The 16,350-nt window shown below is 41.2% G+C and overlaps 1 protein-coding gene across 1 annotated transcript; it reads left to right on the top strand.

Annotated features, from left to right (window-relative positions):
* The first annotated feature begins 4,097 nt into the window (after window positions 1-4,097).
* Window positions 4,098-15,657, top strand: LOC139769369 (uncharacterized). The gene is made up of 8 exons (XM_071700361.1): window positions 4,098-4,624; window positions 8,638-8,862; window positions 11,009-11,109; window positions 11,279-11,430; window positions 11,523-11,771; window positions 12,375-12,861; window positions 13,531-14,052; window positions 14,590-15,657. The coding sequence occupies exons 2-8, from the start codon at window positions 8,778-8,780 to the stop codon at window positions 15,022-15,024; spliced, it is 2,031 nt and encodes a 676-aa protein (XP_071556462.1). The 5' UTR covers window positions 4,098-4,624; window positions 8,638-8,777; the 3' UTR covers window positions 15,025-15,657.
* Window positions 15,658-16,350: the final 693 nt, after the last annotated feature.

Here is a 16,350-nt window from a genome sequence, read left to right as displayed (position 1 = left end):
GATATTGAATATTATAAAACAGTTACAAATAATTCTATTTTTACTTTAAGACGATCTTGTGTGAAGGAAAATTGACCTCGACCTCGTCGAAGAATCTGTTATTAAGATTAAGGTCTAGGAGACACCTTGGTATCGCCGTTGCGACAATAGGGAAATCGGAAACTTTCGCTCGCACCCTCGAATTCGAGATGCTAATTGGTGGGTGGTTAGCCCGTAGCCACCGGCAAGTTTTCCGAGATTTATGAGTGCGCGGGCATTGCGGCTAAAGGCGTGAATAAGCTCGAGTCATGGCCAGGGAAGGGTAACACAAGATTTTGAATTAAATGTCAACCGCACGATGAGACACGAAACTAACGTCTCGCCGCAATGTCTGGCAATAACGACGCTTCTACAACTTCGCGCATTATTTCCACCCGGTAATAAGTTAACGACGAATGTTTCGCGATCTTGAACGACAAGTCAGTCGGTTATAGACGAGATCCATATATATCTGGCCAGCTCTAGGGCCATATATCCGTCGCGAATGACGATTTATGGGTCAGTGGACTCGGAATTGTAGAAATCTAGGTACTATGAGGAGGAAATAAAGATGCAGAGTATCTAAAAAAAAAATGTAGAGAAGGACTTTAAGAGTCACAAATTTGAAAAATTTAGAGAGAGATTCACGAACTAGTATTCGAAAATCTAAGAATCAACGATTTTAAGTTACGAGGAAAAGTAGAAAAAAAATAGAAACAAATATTTCATTTGAAATTGAAGTAGAAGGCTCTGTTATTGGATATCCACAAGTATAGAAGAGGGCTAATTAAGAGCGTAATCTTCTATTTGTAAATTTCATTTGACTTAAAAATCTCTCGTATAGAGTAAAATATGTTTTAAATTAAAATTATGGAAGAGGTTGAGCTTGGACAGGAATTAGGATTATTAAATATCTTTTTTTTAAATAAAGATAAAAGTAGCCACGTTACACGGCTTGTATTTTTTATAGTCTCTGTGTGCCAGGTGCACGAAAATTACAACAAAATTTCAAAACACGGTTTCGTCGTAATTATCATTTGTTCACCGGCTGGTGTCATTTATCGCTGCTCGCTCGCGCCCGAGCGAATCTCACGTTGGTTTATTCACGCACCCGTATACGCTACGTTAAAGTATGAAAAATGACGTATCTTGCGTGGCTTAATGGTCCATCCCCTTTTTCCCACGCGCGTCGTTCGCGCACCGCGGCGAATCATTTTGGAAAATAATGATGCTATCGGTGGATACAGTCTAAAGATAAAATATCTTCGTTGCGAATCATCGAGGAGAATTGTCATAAAAAAAGCTAAGTGCCGAAAATAAAACAAAAGCCTCGAGAATCCCCCTTCTTTATGATATTATCCCCTTTCCTCGAACATCAGGTTGCCCACAATTTCTCTCCAAACTTCGTGTTCAAAAAAATTCTATAAATAAACGTAACGTGTAATAAATGTGTGATACGTGTCTCCACTTGAGTGGCTCTCGTCCCCCTCCCCCCTAAAAAAAGTAAGAAAGACGAAGAGGAGCTATAAATTGGGGGTGACGAAACTCGGCAAGATGCAAAGACCGTGGGGGCAAGTGCAATGAAAGTGCCATTTGGTACAGCACACACGACGCTCACCCCTACGACTGGCACGTGCCTCGAATATAATTTATTGCAGTTGGAATTTTGTGGGGTGTCTCGCGGATCCCCGGCGTGCTCTTTGTACCTAGCGACGGGTACAAGCCACTTCTGTTGTCTGCTCGATACACGGGATCTAGCTCCTGCCAATAATGACGATCACTTCGACGGCGAGTGTTCGGCAAAACCACCTCTCTTTCCGTAGGGTAGAAAAAGGGAAAACAGACGCAGAGAATCATATAACATATAAGATTACGAGTCGTTTTAGCAAAAGATAAAATAAAGGCGTTATTCTAAGGAAATCGTAAATAATTTTCTTAAAAAATATTGAATAGCGTTTAAATTTGTTATATTTTTTTCAAAATGCGATCGGAAAAAAGAAAATGGAATGTAAATTCCTCCATCTATTCAAAGCTGATTAAAAGCCTGCACAGAAAAAAAGTGTTAAATCAAGACTTACATATTTGTATATAAGCAAGAACCTATAATCTTCTTAATATAAGAATTTCAACTTTTTTTTCTTGATTAAACTATATAAATACCTTTATTTAAACAAGTTCTCTTCGTTTAACGCAATTTATATCTCATTTCAAGATTATAGATTCTTGCTTATATACAAGTATATAATTCTTGATTTAACGCTTCTTTTTTGTGTGTGTCAAAAGCAGTATCGCTTCCTATAATAATTCTTGATAATTAAGCAATTATTTATATTCTTTTGCGCAGACATTATTAAGTAAAATTTGTTTCTCTATCCGTTTAATAACACGGTTTCTCATATATTGCTAACGAGCTTGTTTTTCCACCCCCGTCGTGACAACCCGTTTGAAAGGAAGGACATTCGTGACGATATATCGACTTCATACGTGTCGCACTTGGAAATCGCGATGGTTTCGGTGGAGCGTCCCAATAATTCGGATCTCGTATTTTGCCGAGAGCACCGCCCGGGCGAATCCCGGCTACCCTCATCGCCAAAACAACCACCCTCGCGTACGTGAGCGGGATGAACAAGCGGGATCAGGCGGGTGAGTGTGCTCAGCGGGAGGGAAGATCCCGAAGTTTTTGAGTTCGTGAAAAGTTCGACGGTCCCTTCACACGTCTTAGATTCTTTTTCCAGCAGAATGCCTCCTCCCGTGCCGTGCAGCCGCGATCGAATCGCCCGCCGTCGACTTCGTTTGATTCGAGTTTATTTTGGACCGTTCATTATCCGATCTGGAATATAGCACTAACCGAACTAGAACGGATCGACAGTAATCATATCCGAAATAAAGCTAATAATAATAACCGTATTAAAATAATCGATTTAAGAATGATCCCTGGCAACGCGCGCTTTGTGAAATTACGGCAAATGAGACTTTCTGATCTTCCGATCTTTTCACATCTCTTTCCTGGTCTTTTCAATCTTCAAAAAATCCTCGAATTTCTTTTTCAGTCCCCCTATTAATTTCCGTACATTATTTATTTCCATTTTCAAAAAGGCTATGGAAACACGGAGACTAGAAAATGAATCGCGTATTTAGGATCAAATTAAAGCGGAGCTCTTTCAAATTGCAGACATGAATTTTTTTTCTACACGCTGCTTGGCGAAAACGCCGAGATTTTCCTCGAATTAAATGGCACCTTTCGAGATTGCCCCTTTCACCATTTCCGTTTGTGATATTCTTAAAGCGTATTAGCTTCCGTCACGAGTCCCGCGGGAGCAATCTCCTAGAAAGTTTCATTCAAGTTTGGTTGCCGGTTATACATTCGTATATCCCTCCTGTCGTCTGTCCGTTAGGGAAATCCGAGATGAGATCAGTCGCGAGATTTATATCTCATCTAATTTGCGGGTCAACTCGCGCGAAGCTACATATATTTTATGACTCAAAATCGAAGCTGGTTAATCGATACACAGAAGAAAAAGAAGTGTCAAATTAACACTGATATGCTTGTAGGTATATATGCAAGAATATATAATCTTCTTATAAGAATTTCAACTTTTTTTTCTTAATTAAACCATATAAAACTTCGTTTAACTATATAAATGACTTTATTCAAGCAAGTTTTCTTCGTTTAATGCAATATAATCTCATTTCAAGATTATACACATATTCTTGCGTATTATATGTACAACTACATCAGTGTTGATTTGACACTTCTTTCTTTTCTCCATACGTGCCAGAAATAATAATGTAATATATCGTGTAGTATAGAGTATAAATAATATCAAGCGCGAGTGCGCTTGATATTATTCTCTTATAAACAATTTTTAATTTTAATTAAACAATTTTTAGACATTTTTAAAAATCTTGTCTTTCATCTAAAGACGTTGTAAACAACGTTTGTGGGATCTAAACTGACGAATGTGTTCTGCAGAGGAGGTAAAATATATCATTGCGAGAGGTTCTCGTTAACAATATCGGAGGGCTGCGTGGATTCTGCGTGATGCATCGAGAGCATCACGACGGGGGCGGCCGGGGGGGAACGGCGCGGACGAGAGGGAGAGGGAGATGCTATAGATGTTACTACTGGGCCGAAATCTGGCCTCAGTCGTGCGCGACGCGCCATATGCGGTGGACCATTTGTCAGCCCGCTCACAAAGGCCAATAATCTCGCGTGACACGTGTGCCTGCCCCGATAAAAAGCGTTACGTGTCGCGCGCTGGAAGCGTTCGTGGAAAAAGCTTTTTCCATCGCGACAGAGGGAATTCGGGTGTCGCGCGGTACGCCACGGGGCGCGTGACACCGCTAATATAACGCGACGATAACCGGATTCATTCATTTCCCTATACGTCTCAGGTATATCGAATATCGATTAAATTTAGTCGCCGAAAAAAAGTTCCTAATTATTATTTAAGTCGCGAATCTACCGAAGTAACCGAGGTCGGATTTGAATTTCATCGATCCGCGAGAATGTTCTGGCTCTGCATCTCAATAATCTGGAGCACGTGGCAGTCGCCGATGAGGAAGGCGCAGGGAACGTCGTGAGCGACTTCGTTATATGAAATAGGTAAGTATTCATACTTATACTCATTTGCGTGCATCTTACAGATATACGTAAATATGAATGACTCACTTAATATGATTATAATAATGTATATATTATATAATGATTTATTTATATATTCGCGGTGATCGTTACAATTACCACAAATTACCGCTTGTACTCCCTCTCCCTCTCTTTATGCCCGCATGCAAATGCGCTTTTACTACTAATACTATTTATTTTGATTACTTTCGCTATTCACGATAATCACACGCGCATAAATTCTTTATTCAACGTATCACGAGGGTAATTTCAATGACAATTAAAGTTTAAACCTTTCGATGTAGAATTAAATTGCTTAATGGATTCCACAGATTCCTCGGAGTATCTGCAATTAAAACTTGATGCAATTGCGACGCGCCACCATCAAATAATGCGAACTTTCGGGAAAATTGATCCGCTTAGCGAGAGCTTACTTATTTAATTATCGAAAGCGTGTCATAGGAAATTAAAGAGCGTCGTACGGATCACGTTGCAAAGCGCACAAAAAAAGACAGAGAGAGAGAGAGAGAGGAAGGGGGTGGGGGGAGAAAGCGACGATATACGAGACAGCAACTAATTTAACGGCGTGCCGAGAAATACCGTTATAAATATACCAAGATTTAGATAATTACGGGGGGTAAGACTGATTACACGCCCAACCCGGGCGGCCTTACATTTATTAGGGGCGGACAAAGCGGCGGCCGAGATAAGAGCGCGCTGAATCACGGCCCTGATGAGACACGAGCGTGCAAATGTGTTTTCGGTGTAGCCGCGACAGTACTTAACAATTGCCTAAAATAACACCAGAATCTCTCGTGTGTCACTCCGGTGTGGAAAATGGCTTTTGCGCCGCGCGTGCCGCTAAATTCGGACCAAATCGAGAATCGAGATGTGTTCATGTGTGCATCATGCAACGCGATGCAACGATTCGGTCGACTCGGCGCGACAGCGTGCATTCATTTGCTTACCCCGCGCTATCCGCAGACCCTTTGACCGTATAGAAGTAATAGTCAGAGCGCAGACTGAAATATATGTATCTACGAAATACCCGGGAGACATATCGCATCCCGAGAAGAATACTGTCACTACTCAAAAATACACAATTTTCAGGAGAGAGGAAAAACAAATTTAATTCAATTTTTTTAAGTCGTCAGATAAGTAACGCAATTACAATAACGATATTTTTTTATAGTGAAACTTATATTGTTTTTTGAAGAAGTCTGCTGTAATTCACTTGTCAATTCACTTATGACGCTATTCATCCAGGAAACCTCAATATAATCGGTTTATAAAAATAATAATTCCCCGTGCAGCGAATTTCGTTCACTGCAAAAAAAAAAAGGATTGTTAATCCGAAAAAATATTTAGTTCGATACGTTTAACTAAACATTTTAGTTGGTTTAACTAACAATAAGCATTAGTTGAATTAATTAATTCTTGATTTAAAAAACTAAATAAATTGTTGAAACAACTAATGTTTAGTTAACTAACTAAAATGTTTAGTTGAACGTATCGGATTAAATATTTTTGCGGATTAACAATTTTTTTCAGTGTACGTAAACTTATGACGCTACACTGAGAAAAAAATGTTCTGGATTTTAGTAAATATTAGTTTGCATACAACTGTGACTCCATTTATTAAAATAAAGAAAATTTTCCTTTTTGTTAGTATATTTTTTTCCTAGTAAATACACATATACTAATAAAAAGGAAAATTTTCTTCATTTTAGTAAATAGAGTCACAGTTGTATGCAAACTAATATTTACTAAAATCCAGAACATTTTTTTCTCAGTGTATTATAACGTGTAGATAACATTTTAGGAGCATTCTTTTTATAGGCTGACAATATTCTTCTCGAGATGCGATGTATGTAAATTGAAGAAAAAAAAAGAAAATTGATAATTAATGCACGCAAAGTGTACGATACTTCAGTTACGATATTTTAGCAACGTAATGAATTCTGATTTCAACTCTTTGAAATAATCCATTTACAAACAATTTTTCCATACCATATTAAAATGTTTATTAAATGTCACGTCATTTTATTATCTTCAAAAATAATTGCACGCGCGAAAGATAATTATAAATAATTATAACAAATACGTAAAATAATAAATGAATTACTCACCCCTGGTTATTCTCGCGCCGTTCGATGCCTCCCCGGCCTCCTCTTCTCTGTTTTCTCCGTTGTTGCTTCTTCATGTCACAACACTCACTCGCGAAAATATAGCCTATTAGTAATTACATGCACAATGCATTTTGCGAATCTCGCAAAATATCCGTATTATTAATAAACAGACGTATCACGACTTGACGTTACTTGAAATCCGCGGATTCGCGTGTTATTCTGCGATTTTAATCCGAGAGAACGACGGTCGAGTTACATTGAGATGCGGAATATTTAAAGCGCGACGGAAAATCTATTCCATGTCAGGCGTCGTTAAAAGGATCGCTCGTATAAGCATCGTAATGAGACAGTAATTTATCGTAATGACACGTATCAATTTATAACATCCTGTTCTATACCGCTTCGATTCCCATTCCGAATGTACGAGGCGTAATATCTAATTAATATCTATAATTACGCCTGGATAAGCTGGTCATCGATCGCGACAGTCGATGTTTGGTTGCTAAACGATCGCGGAAGCAATTAATAATCGCGTTTCTTCGACACTATTTGCATCTCGAAGGATAATATTTGCGACGGCACACGGAGCGCACTCGTGCCAATGTCTTCCCGCTCGAGCATTTTGTCGCACAAATGACAAACGACCTTGTATACAGCACGCTGTACACCGCAGATAACTGCCGACGCGCCTACCGCGCGTTGTTGCACGAAGTGTTTTGAACGCGTATTATGCGCAAATGTAATATTCTCCGTTCCTTTTCATCTCAAACTGATTTCGACGGATGGGTTGTTATCGCGCGTCTCGCGCGCGCTCCGTTTCGCGAAACTCGTTAGCGTCGCCCAAGACAACGATCAATATCCGCTCGATCATGAATTAAAGAAAACGCGTGAAATAATTTGTAGCAGTTAAAGTTTGCTATTCGTAATTAGTTTATCAACGTTCGCTTAATAAAAACCGAAATATTTTTAACTGTCAGATTTTATTATAAATTATCGCAACGTTCAAAGTAAATAACATCTTGCTAATAAAAAAATTCAAATAAAGATTATTTTGGTCGATCGAGAAGTACAATCCGAAAATAAATTTTATTTTATTTTCCTTATTACCGCAAATGAGTTAGAGTCAGCAACTTGTTGCGCTGTCGTTTCTCATTTGCGCAATCCTTTCTTATTCTTCGATATTCCGACTTACAGCGACGAGAACCGATTACGAGCGCGCGTGATTCTTCCGCTCGGAGAAGAAGATAGTCGGAGGACTCCGAACTTTCGCGTCTCCGGGATAAAAAGGCCTGATTATCCTTTGTTTTTTTTCCTCACGGGTAGTTCGGCCACCGCGCTACCCACCCGGGGGAGAAAAAGAGAGAGAAGGATCTCGGAAAGTTCTTAAAGACTGACGCTATTTCTTCGGGAGGGATCACTGGCCGTGACCTGTCTCTCTCTCTTTCTCACTCGCTTTCTCTCCCCGAGATGGCTCAAACAACTTTAAGATTTTTCGTCGCGTCGTCTTCCAAAGTTACAAGGCTTACATGTATATCCTTCGTTCTTACTCGCCGCTTATCCACCATCCTTCAACTTTATCCCGCCTTTTATTTTTGCGCCGTTCGTCTCCTCCCGTAAAGAGGAGATACGTCGAGAGAATCTCAAATGAGCGGGCGAATTAAAAAGGAAGAACGATCGAATCAATTTCGCGAAAACTACGAACTCTCGAGTCCCTCTTCGGCATCAGTCTTTAACGTTCAACGCGATAGTTAAATTTGTACTTATTTTATCACTAATGTCTAATACCTAAAGATAATTAATGAGTTAATGACCGTCGAGATAAGATCGCGAGATAAGTGCCCGACGTGGACGTTTTTCATTTCGCAGATAAGCGCACCTCACGGATAAGTTCGCCGCTTTTACGAAGGGTGAGCCTCCGCGATGAGAAGAGCGGAAAATGAGTAAAACCGGAAGGCGAGGAGGACGTGAAGCAGGGCAAATCGCGCCATAATACACCGCGGGCGAAGATGAGATCGGAAACTGCGTTGTACCTGCTCTCGCTGCTGATCCTGTCGCTGAATGATCCTTCGTGGGCCTCCGCGGAGATCAGAGGTTCGTCAACGCCATTAAGTTTGTTCGCTAATTAGCGCTGCAAACGAGACATTGTTATCGGTTATTATCGAGTTGTAGATCAGCGTAATTGTGGCTTTCTATATTTAACAAGCAAATCTAGTTTTCTTACAATAGACGCGCCATATTTCTTCTTAAATAATTTATTTATGATGTTATTCGCGTCGATGTGAATATGTTCGAGCAATTCGCGAATAATTTGATTGAAGAGAAACTGCAATTCCGGTAGAGAAGCCTCGGCGGGAATGAGATTGCGCAGCTTAATGAAGTACGAAGGGCGAAGCTCCATCGGGAAAGAACCGTTGATCACCTTTGTAATGGAATAACATTCGCCTAGATCGAGGGACAACGTATTTAGCACTATCCGTTGAAATTGCTGATGAGTGCGAGCAACAGATTAAATAACGTGCGTTTCGTCGTTAAAAACAGATGTAAAAAATTACGATTGCAATATTTCGGAATTAAGCGTGGCAGCATCTCTTTATGGTGGTAATGATACAATTAAAATACCCGTCTCAAGATGCCTGACGTGTTTTCCCTGTATTCGACGCGTTAGAGGAGCCGCTAGTTAATGACTATTCATGTCCCTTGTAACGAGAAAATCGTTACGTAGAGAAGCGTATACTGCCCGAGGATACTTGATGTAATTAATCGTATGCATTGTCACGCGTTTACGTGATACGGATGGCCCGCAGCGATCGTGCACCACTATCAATGGGAGGTACTAAATATATACTTGTTCGTAAGAAATAAAAGGGTATACGGTATGTTTTTTCAAATCACATAAGGAACAAGGCGAATAAAAAGTAAAATATATGTAAAAATTAATTACATGTAAACAAAATGTAATACATGTTTTATCTTGTTTATTACACGGATCTAAAAATATAGCTAGATACAAATCTGAAAATAATTTTGTTGCACCATCAAAATAATTATGTAGAACACTCAAACTAATTGCTAAAATGTCAAAATTTTTTACAGCATTATTATAATACTTCAGCGATCTACTATAATTATTTTGATGGTGCAACAAAATTATTTTCAGATCTGTATCTAGCTACATTTTTATAAATGCTTTAGCAAAACCGTTCTTTCCGTGTAATGCTTATGTTCGTTTGCCGTAAAATAATACGTTTGCAATATTTAAGATCAAATTCCAGCAACGTTATTGAGGTTTAATCAAACATTCGGTATAATTTTTAAAAGATATTTACGGAAATATTGCTAAATATTTGTATGTACTAATTAATTAGTCGAACAGTCGCATCGCACGAACACAGACGTGTTTCTCCCGCGTGTACACGCATGCATGCACGCATGATATAATTAAGATGACAAATATAGCTGAGTCGGGAAGCAGAAGTACACGGGACGAAACACGATATCGGCAAACCAGCAGCGCCTCAGTTCAGCGAGATTGCTTACATCAATGGCAATTAATTAGCCGGTAAACTCTGAGTAATTTCATTAGTCCGGTGAAGGGTTGGAGGGTCGTTATATAAATAAGATCGCGTTTTCGTCGGCGAATACCGGCGGCATTTCGATAACCGTTTCTCGTCCTTTCCTGCGAGATAATTTATCTGACGAAAGATCTCGAGGAAATCTTGCGGAAGGAATATTGTAAGAAAAGAACCGGCGATATGCGAAATATTATTCGGGATAGCTGAACGCGTACTATACTTGTCCAAAATATTACTCGAACATTTTCTATTATATATTATATATAATATGATTTATTATATAAATATATATAATATGATTTATATGTATATGCGCATATCTTTGGTAAAATAATGGAAAGTGAGAAATATATAATTATTTAATCGGTGCATTCTGCGTTTTGGAATACGCATCAGTGGGCCTATTCTGTAACTCTTAACGACAGTTTCGTTATCGTTATGTTGGCGTTGCGCAGCTTTTTTACCATATATAATATCTGCGCAACGCAAATATAACGATAACGAAACTGTCGTTAAGAGCTACAGAATAGACCCACAGGTCTTTTCAGACAAGATTTTCACATTTTTTAAATTACGTACCTGCGCTTGTTTTGCTATAAACGCAAGGTATCTATACACGTTATTTTTTTTTCATTTGAATGATACATTTTTCGCGTTTACAATAGGATGCAATCGTACTATCAGAAATTCAGTTGGCTGGATTCGCTGGACGGGACGAATGGGTCGATGCATCGTGCGAATCAGAGCACCGCTCAAGGATCCGCAGGTTATTCGCAATTATATTTGCAATAATTATCTTCAACGAATTACAGCTACTTAATAAAAAAATAAGTGCAATTATATAATCAAATAAAAGTCGAAGAGAGAAATAGATATAATTAGTGCACGACAAATTTAATTAGTGGTTAAATTCACGATACGTGGGCTTATTGTAGGTGATCGAAGTGAAAGTCAGGAGGTTGCAGGTGGGCTTTCTGAAGGAGGCCCGTTGCGAAGGGGCGTATTTTCAATTCTCAGACAGTGCCGACGATCCCGACGACGAAACAACAGGTCGATATTGCGGCCACGTGACCGGAAACGCCACGAGGTACTCCATTCCCTTCTCGCGGACCGGGGTAGATCCCGTCGATTTCCGGGGAGTGGCTATCTAAATCCTCCCGTTCGTTTGCGATTCCGCAGGCTGTTTTTACGACGCGGTCCCAATCTGACGATCACCCTGTCGTCGGACGAGCAGTTCGCCTCGGCGCATCCGGTCATCTTCTCCGCTCAATTTTCCATCCTGCCAATCCGCCTGGCGGTCGAGCGTCATCGCGGCTACTCCGCCTCCACGTCGCCGACGTGCCCCGTGGAGTGCACCGTTCGCAACGAGCACAGATCCTGCAGGCTGACCTCGCCGGGCTATCCTAGCGTCTACCCACGTGGGATTAGGTGCGCACGTTCGACTACTTTGAGTTAAGCTCGAGTTCGCCGAAATTTCGGAACAAACGGTTCGCCAAGATAACAAACCTTTCCTCCGCGCCAGCAAACCAGTTGCAAATTCTGCTTTCTTACACGTCATCACGAATTATTTGTCAAATAATGTCGAACAGTCGAGTCGTTCGAACGTTCTGGTGAAAGAAGAATGATCACTAAGGGCGTTTTCTGGCCCCCACAGGATTGCGAAAAACAATTTTTTTGTATCGTATGATCACTAGGAATGTCAAAAATAACTATTAGATGAGAAAAAACTCGATCCATAAAGCCAAAATTAATTATTAGTCAAGGTATATTATGGTACCTAAGCCTTTTTCATGACTAATGAAATATTTTTGCTCATACAAAAAAATTGTTTTTTGAAAATCCTGTGGGGGGCCAAAAATTATTTTATTGACCCTCCTTCTTTATCGAGCTAATTTGGAAACATGTTTTTCGAGAATAAGCGTCGAGAGAGATGAAATTCTCGCTATTTCAGAGTTCTAAAATTACCAACATTGCGCGATCGCGCGGTGAATATATTGAACGCCGAATTCGGTCGATTCGTCTAATTCTCAGATGCAGGGTATCCTTGGAGTCGCATGCCGGTCGCTTCAGGATAGGCGGTCAGCCGGAGGACCTTTTCGACTTGATGAACTACACCGATCAGGAGAGCTGTCAGATGGAGGATTGCGAGGACTCCTTCGAGTCCGGGGAAAAGGGCGGATCGTCAATCGCGTGGGGTCGGGAACACGTCGAGGCGGATGAATCTATTATCGGGGACGATCGATCGAGAAATGAGCACAGGAGCCGGATTCCCGCGATGAGACGCACCGCGGAGACGAGTGGACAATTAACGAAACTCAGGCATTACGAGAAAAAGGCGACGCAACGTTACAGCATGGGGAGGCAGTATCGTCACAAAGAGATGCCGCCTAGGTTCGACACAAGCGAGCCGAAGCTTCGCATAAAATCAATGCGTCCGAAGATAACGAGGAAGAACCATCGAGGGGTCGTCTTCAATGGCGATTCCGAAAGGCCGAGCGAGATGATCAGTAGCGCGACGGTATGTAGTTTAAGACCGAGGAAAGGCGTATTAGCGAACGATCAATGAACTTTTTTTTGCTAATTGGCTAATAATTGCTCTGTAGAAAGAAATACATATGCGTTTCTTCATACTTTATTATTCAATTAATAGTATTTTAAAGTGTTATTTCAATTGTTACACGGAAAAAACGGTTTTGTTGAAGTATCTAAAAATTTAGCTAGATACAGATCTGAAAATAATTTGGTTGTATCATCAAAATAATTATAGTAAGTCGCTCAAGTATGATAATAATGCTGTAAAAAATTTTGACATTTTTAGCAATCAGTTTGAGTGTTCTACATAATTATTTTGATGGTGCAACAAAATTATTTTCAGCTCTGTATCTAGCCAAATTTTTAGATACTTCAGCAAAACCGTTTTTTCCGTGTAGATATATTGTTATTTAAAATAATGATCTATATATAGCAATGTTAAAATTCTATTTTTTCATCGTTATTTTCGAATAATACATTTCTCGCGTAGAACTGACAGTATATTTTATCGCATTAAAATATCGAGATTTAGAAGATGACTGCGCGAGGAGATTCACATTCTCGCTTAACGAGAATATTTAATCAAGGAATGTATTTCCGAATCCGAATCTACTTGTTCACCTAAATCGATATACGCCCCGTATAATCCATCAAGGCAGCGGAATCCACATACCTCAGGGAGAATCGATCGACGGGAATCGCGTGCGGCAACGGCGACTATCTCGCGCTTCTGGAAAACGTGAACGGCAGAATTCTGGAGATCTCCAGGTTCTGCGGTAGCGGCCGGGTGCCGCGCATCTACTCGCGCGGGAAAAACGTGATCCTGGAGTTCGTTGCGCGCGAGGACGGCACCGTGACCCACGACGGCTTCCAGGTGACCCTGCACGAGGAGCGCGTCTCGCGGGAGGTGATGAGACGCGCGAGATGCGAATTCGCGTACAGGAGCACCGGGCGGCCGCGGAACGGCGGCAGGGAGAACATCCGTTCCCCGCGGAGTTGGTATCCCCCCGACACCGTGTGCATTTACAAGTTCCTCGGTAGAGCCTCGGAGAAGGTTTCCATCCACATAAAGATCCTCCGAAACGAGCCCGAGCACGAGAGGCCGGAGATGGAGAAGCAAAATTTCACCCTGAGCTCTTGTCCGGGCAACGAAATCACCGTTTATAATGGAGCACAGGTAAGCGCGAGCTCTGTCGTACTTGAAAAAAAGAATATTCTTGATTTAAAAATATCTTTAGTTTCAATGTGGAAATCTTAAAATAAGACTATATTTTTAGTAATTTTTTAGTAATTAAAATTAATAATTAAAATTAATTTAACCATCACGCAAACGCGCGTTTATTTAACCGTGCAGACAAACATGGAGACAAAGAAATGTTAAACAAAGAAAACTTGCTTAAATAAAATCATCTTATATAGTTCAACCAAGAAAAAATGTTTTTAATTACAAATTGTAATTTTAATTAAATGAAACTTTAATTATTAAAAATACGAAAATGGATGAGAGGGGAACGGGAAATTCGAGAATCTTTGCATAGTCAACTTCGAAGATTGAAATCCTAAAGATCGATAAAAGGTTACGGACATCTTTGCGAAATAAATTCTGTTTTTTTTTTCCTTTTCTTTGTAATTCATCTTTTATTCGCGGGGTCGTCGCGTTCGCTTGTGAAACGTACTGAGCTGTGTTCTAAGAAATCGACACAACAATTTATAGGTAAACGACAGCTTCCTGATGTGGTCCTACTGCGACGCGTCTCACTGGGACATCAACAACATCCAAGTACCTTTGACGTCTAGCGGAAACGAATTATTGATCCAGTACTACAGCGCCAAAGGGTCCCACGATGGGCAGGGATTCACTTATGCCATATCCTACCGATTCGTCCGGAAGGAGCGGAACTCGACTGTCGCGAGACGCAAATACAAATCGATCTCCCTGAGGCCGGTCAACCTGTCGGCTCTCAATCTCAACGACACCGACGATTACGATTGCGACACCAGGATCGGCACGTTCAAGAACTGGTTCGCGGTGCTGGCGGTCTTCGGGATCGTTTCCTTCGTCGGGGCCGTCGTCACGATAGTCGTTCTGACAGTCAAATGCCTGAGGATCGGATCCTCCGAGAAGAAGCTCCTGCAAACCGCGAAATAATGAGGTCGCGCGCGCAGGGATCTCGGGGTTTCCCTTCGAGCGACAACGATCGAAGATATCGAGATTCTGTTTTGTAGGAAAACAGAGATGAGACGAGCTCGCGCAGAAATCAGCGGGGAAAAGAGGTCCCGTCCAGGCTTGAATTCAGGGGGTTCGATTATTGTGTACCTTGAAACGAGGTGAAAATTACAAAAAGGGAACAGATCTACTAGATTTCGACAAATAAAATCGTAAATACTGTAGTAAATTTCCTCAGTTTTGTAATTTTCACCTCGTTTCAAGATACATAATCGACTCCCAGGATCGCTGGATGCGGGAGTGCCGGAGGAGGCCGCGGGATCTCGGTCGAACATTTCCACGAGTCGTCGGACGACGCGTGTAAATATTTGCGAGGAAAAGGAGACACGCGGAGAAGTCGCTGGCGCAGAAGACCTGCAAAAGTCGACTTAAATTTTGACACCGCGCCAACGTCTCTTCGATATCACGCGGCGCTGACGGGGTTTTCCCGTTTTCCGACACCCGGAGAACGATGTACAACCAGTACAGCTACCATTGTATACCGACCTGAATTTTTATACGTAATGTACGGAACAGTAGTGAACCGCAATAAAACACGTGTAAGCAGAAAATAAATTGGCGGATTCATTGCCGGCGATCAAACTCCAACTAACTATAATATAACTAATTTAAAGTAATTTTTTTCTTGTTCTAAGAATTAGAAAAAGATAAAAAGTAAATTAAACCGAGATTAAAGTTAATCTACATTGATAGAAGTGGACATAAATCAATCGGACTTGATCGCAATTACGTCAGTTCGCGCTAGTCGCTATATGCAGAAATAGGTTATACTCACTTTTTTAAGGAAACGATCCTGCGATGTTCCTAAATCCAAATGCCGTCAACGTCAAGTGTCATCGCACATACATTTAATCACCGGTCACTTTTAACGTTCGCACGTATTAATTCTTTCGATATCGAGCGAAATCGCGAGACGCGGAAAGTCTCCCAACATCCGGAAGGGACACGATTTGAATGCCGAAGGCGCGGTAAATGTCACGTAAACTGTAGACACCGTGGCGCCGACAATCGTCGCGCGTCGACAAACCTCTGCACCGGGAACACAAGTACCTTCCGTACCGACAAAGGTTCACCAGAGCAGGTGTTCGCATCCGTCGCTCCTCTCCGCCATATGCGCACCATCTGTCGATACAGCTGCGCCTGAAGAGAACGGAGAACGTCGCTCGTGGCTGGCACGGGCGGCGGGGCGCGGAGCGCGGGGCGCGGGCCGCCGTCCGCCATGTATAATCTCGCGCACGCGCGCCTCGC

This window comes from Temnothorax nylanderi, unplaced genomic scaffold, assembly GCF_030848795.1.
Source record: "Temnothorax nylanderi isolate EJ_2023f unplaced genomic scaffold, tnyl_v1.0 TNYL_tig0022_pilon, whole genome shotgun sequence".
Taxonomy (NCBI): domain Eukaryota; kingdom Metazoa; phylum Arthropoda; class Insecta; order Hymenoptera; family Formicidae; genus Temnothorax; species Temnothorax nylanderi.
Note: the sequence above shows the minus strand (reverse complement) of the source record. Positions and strands in the feature narration are given on the sequence as shown.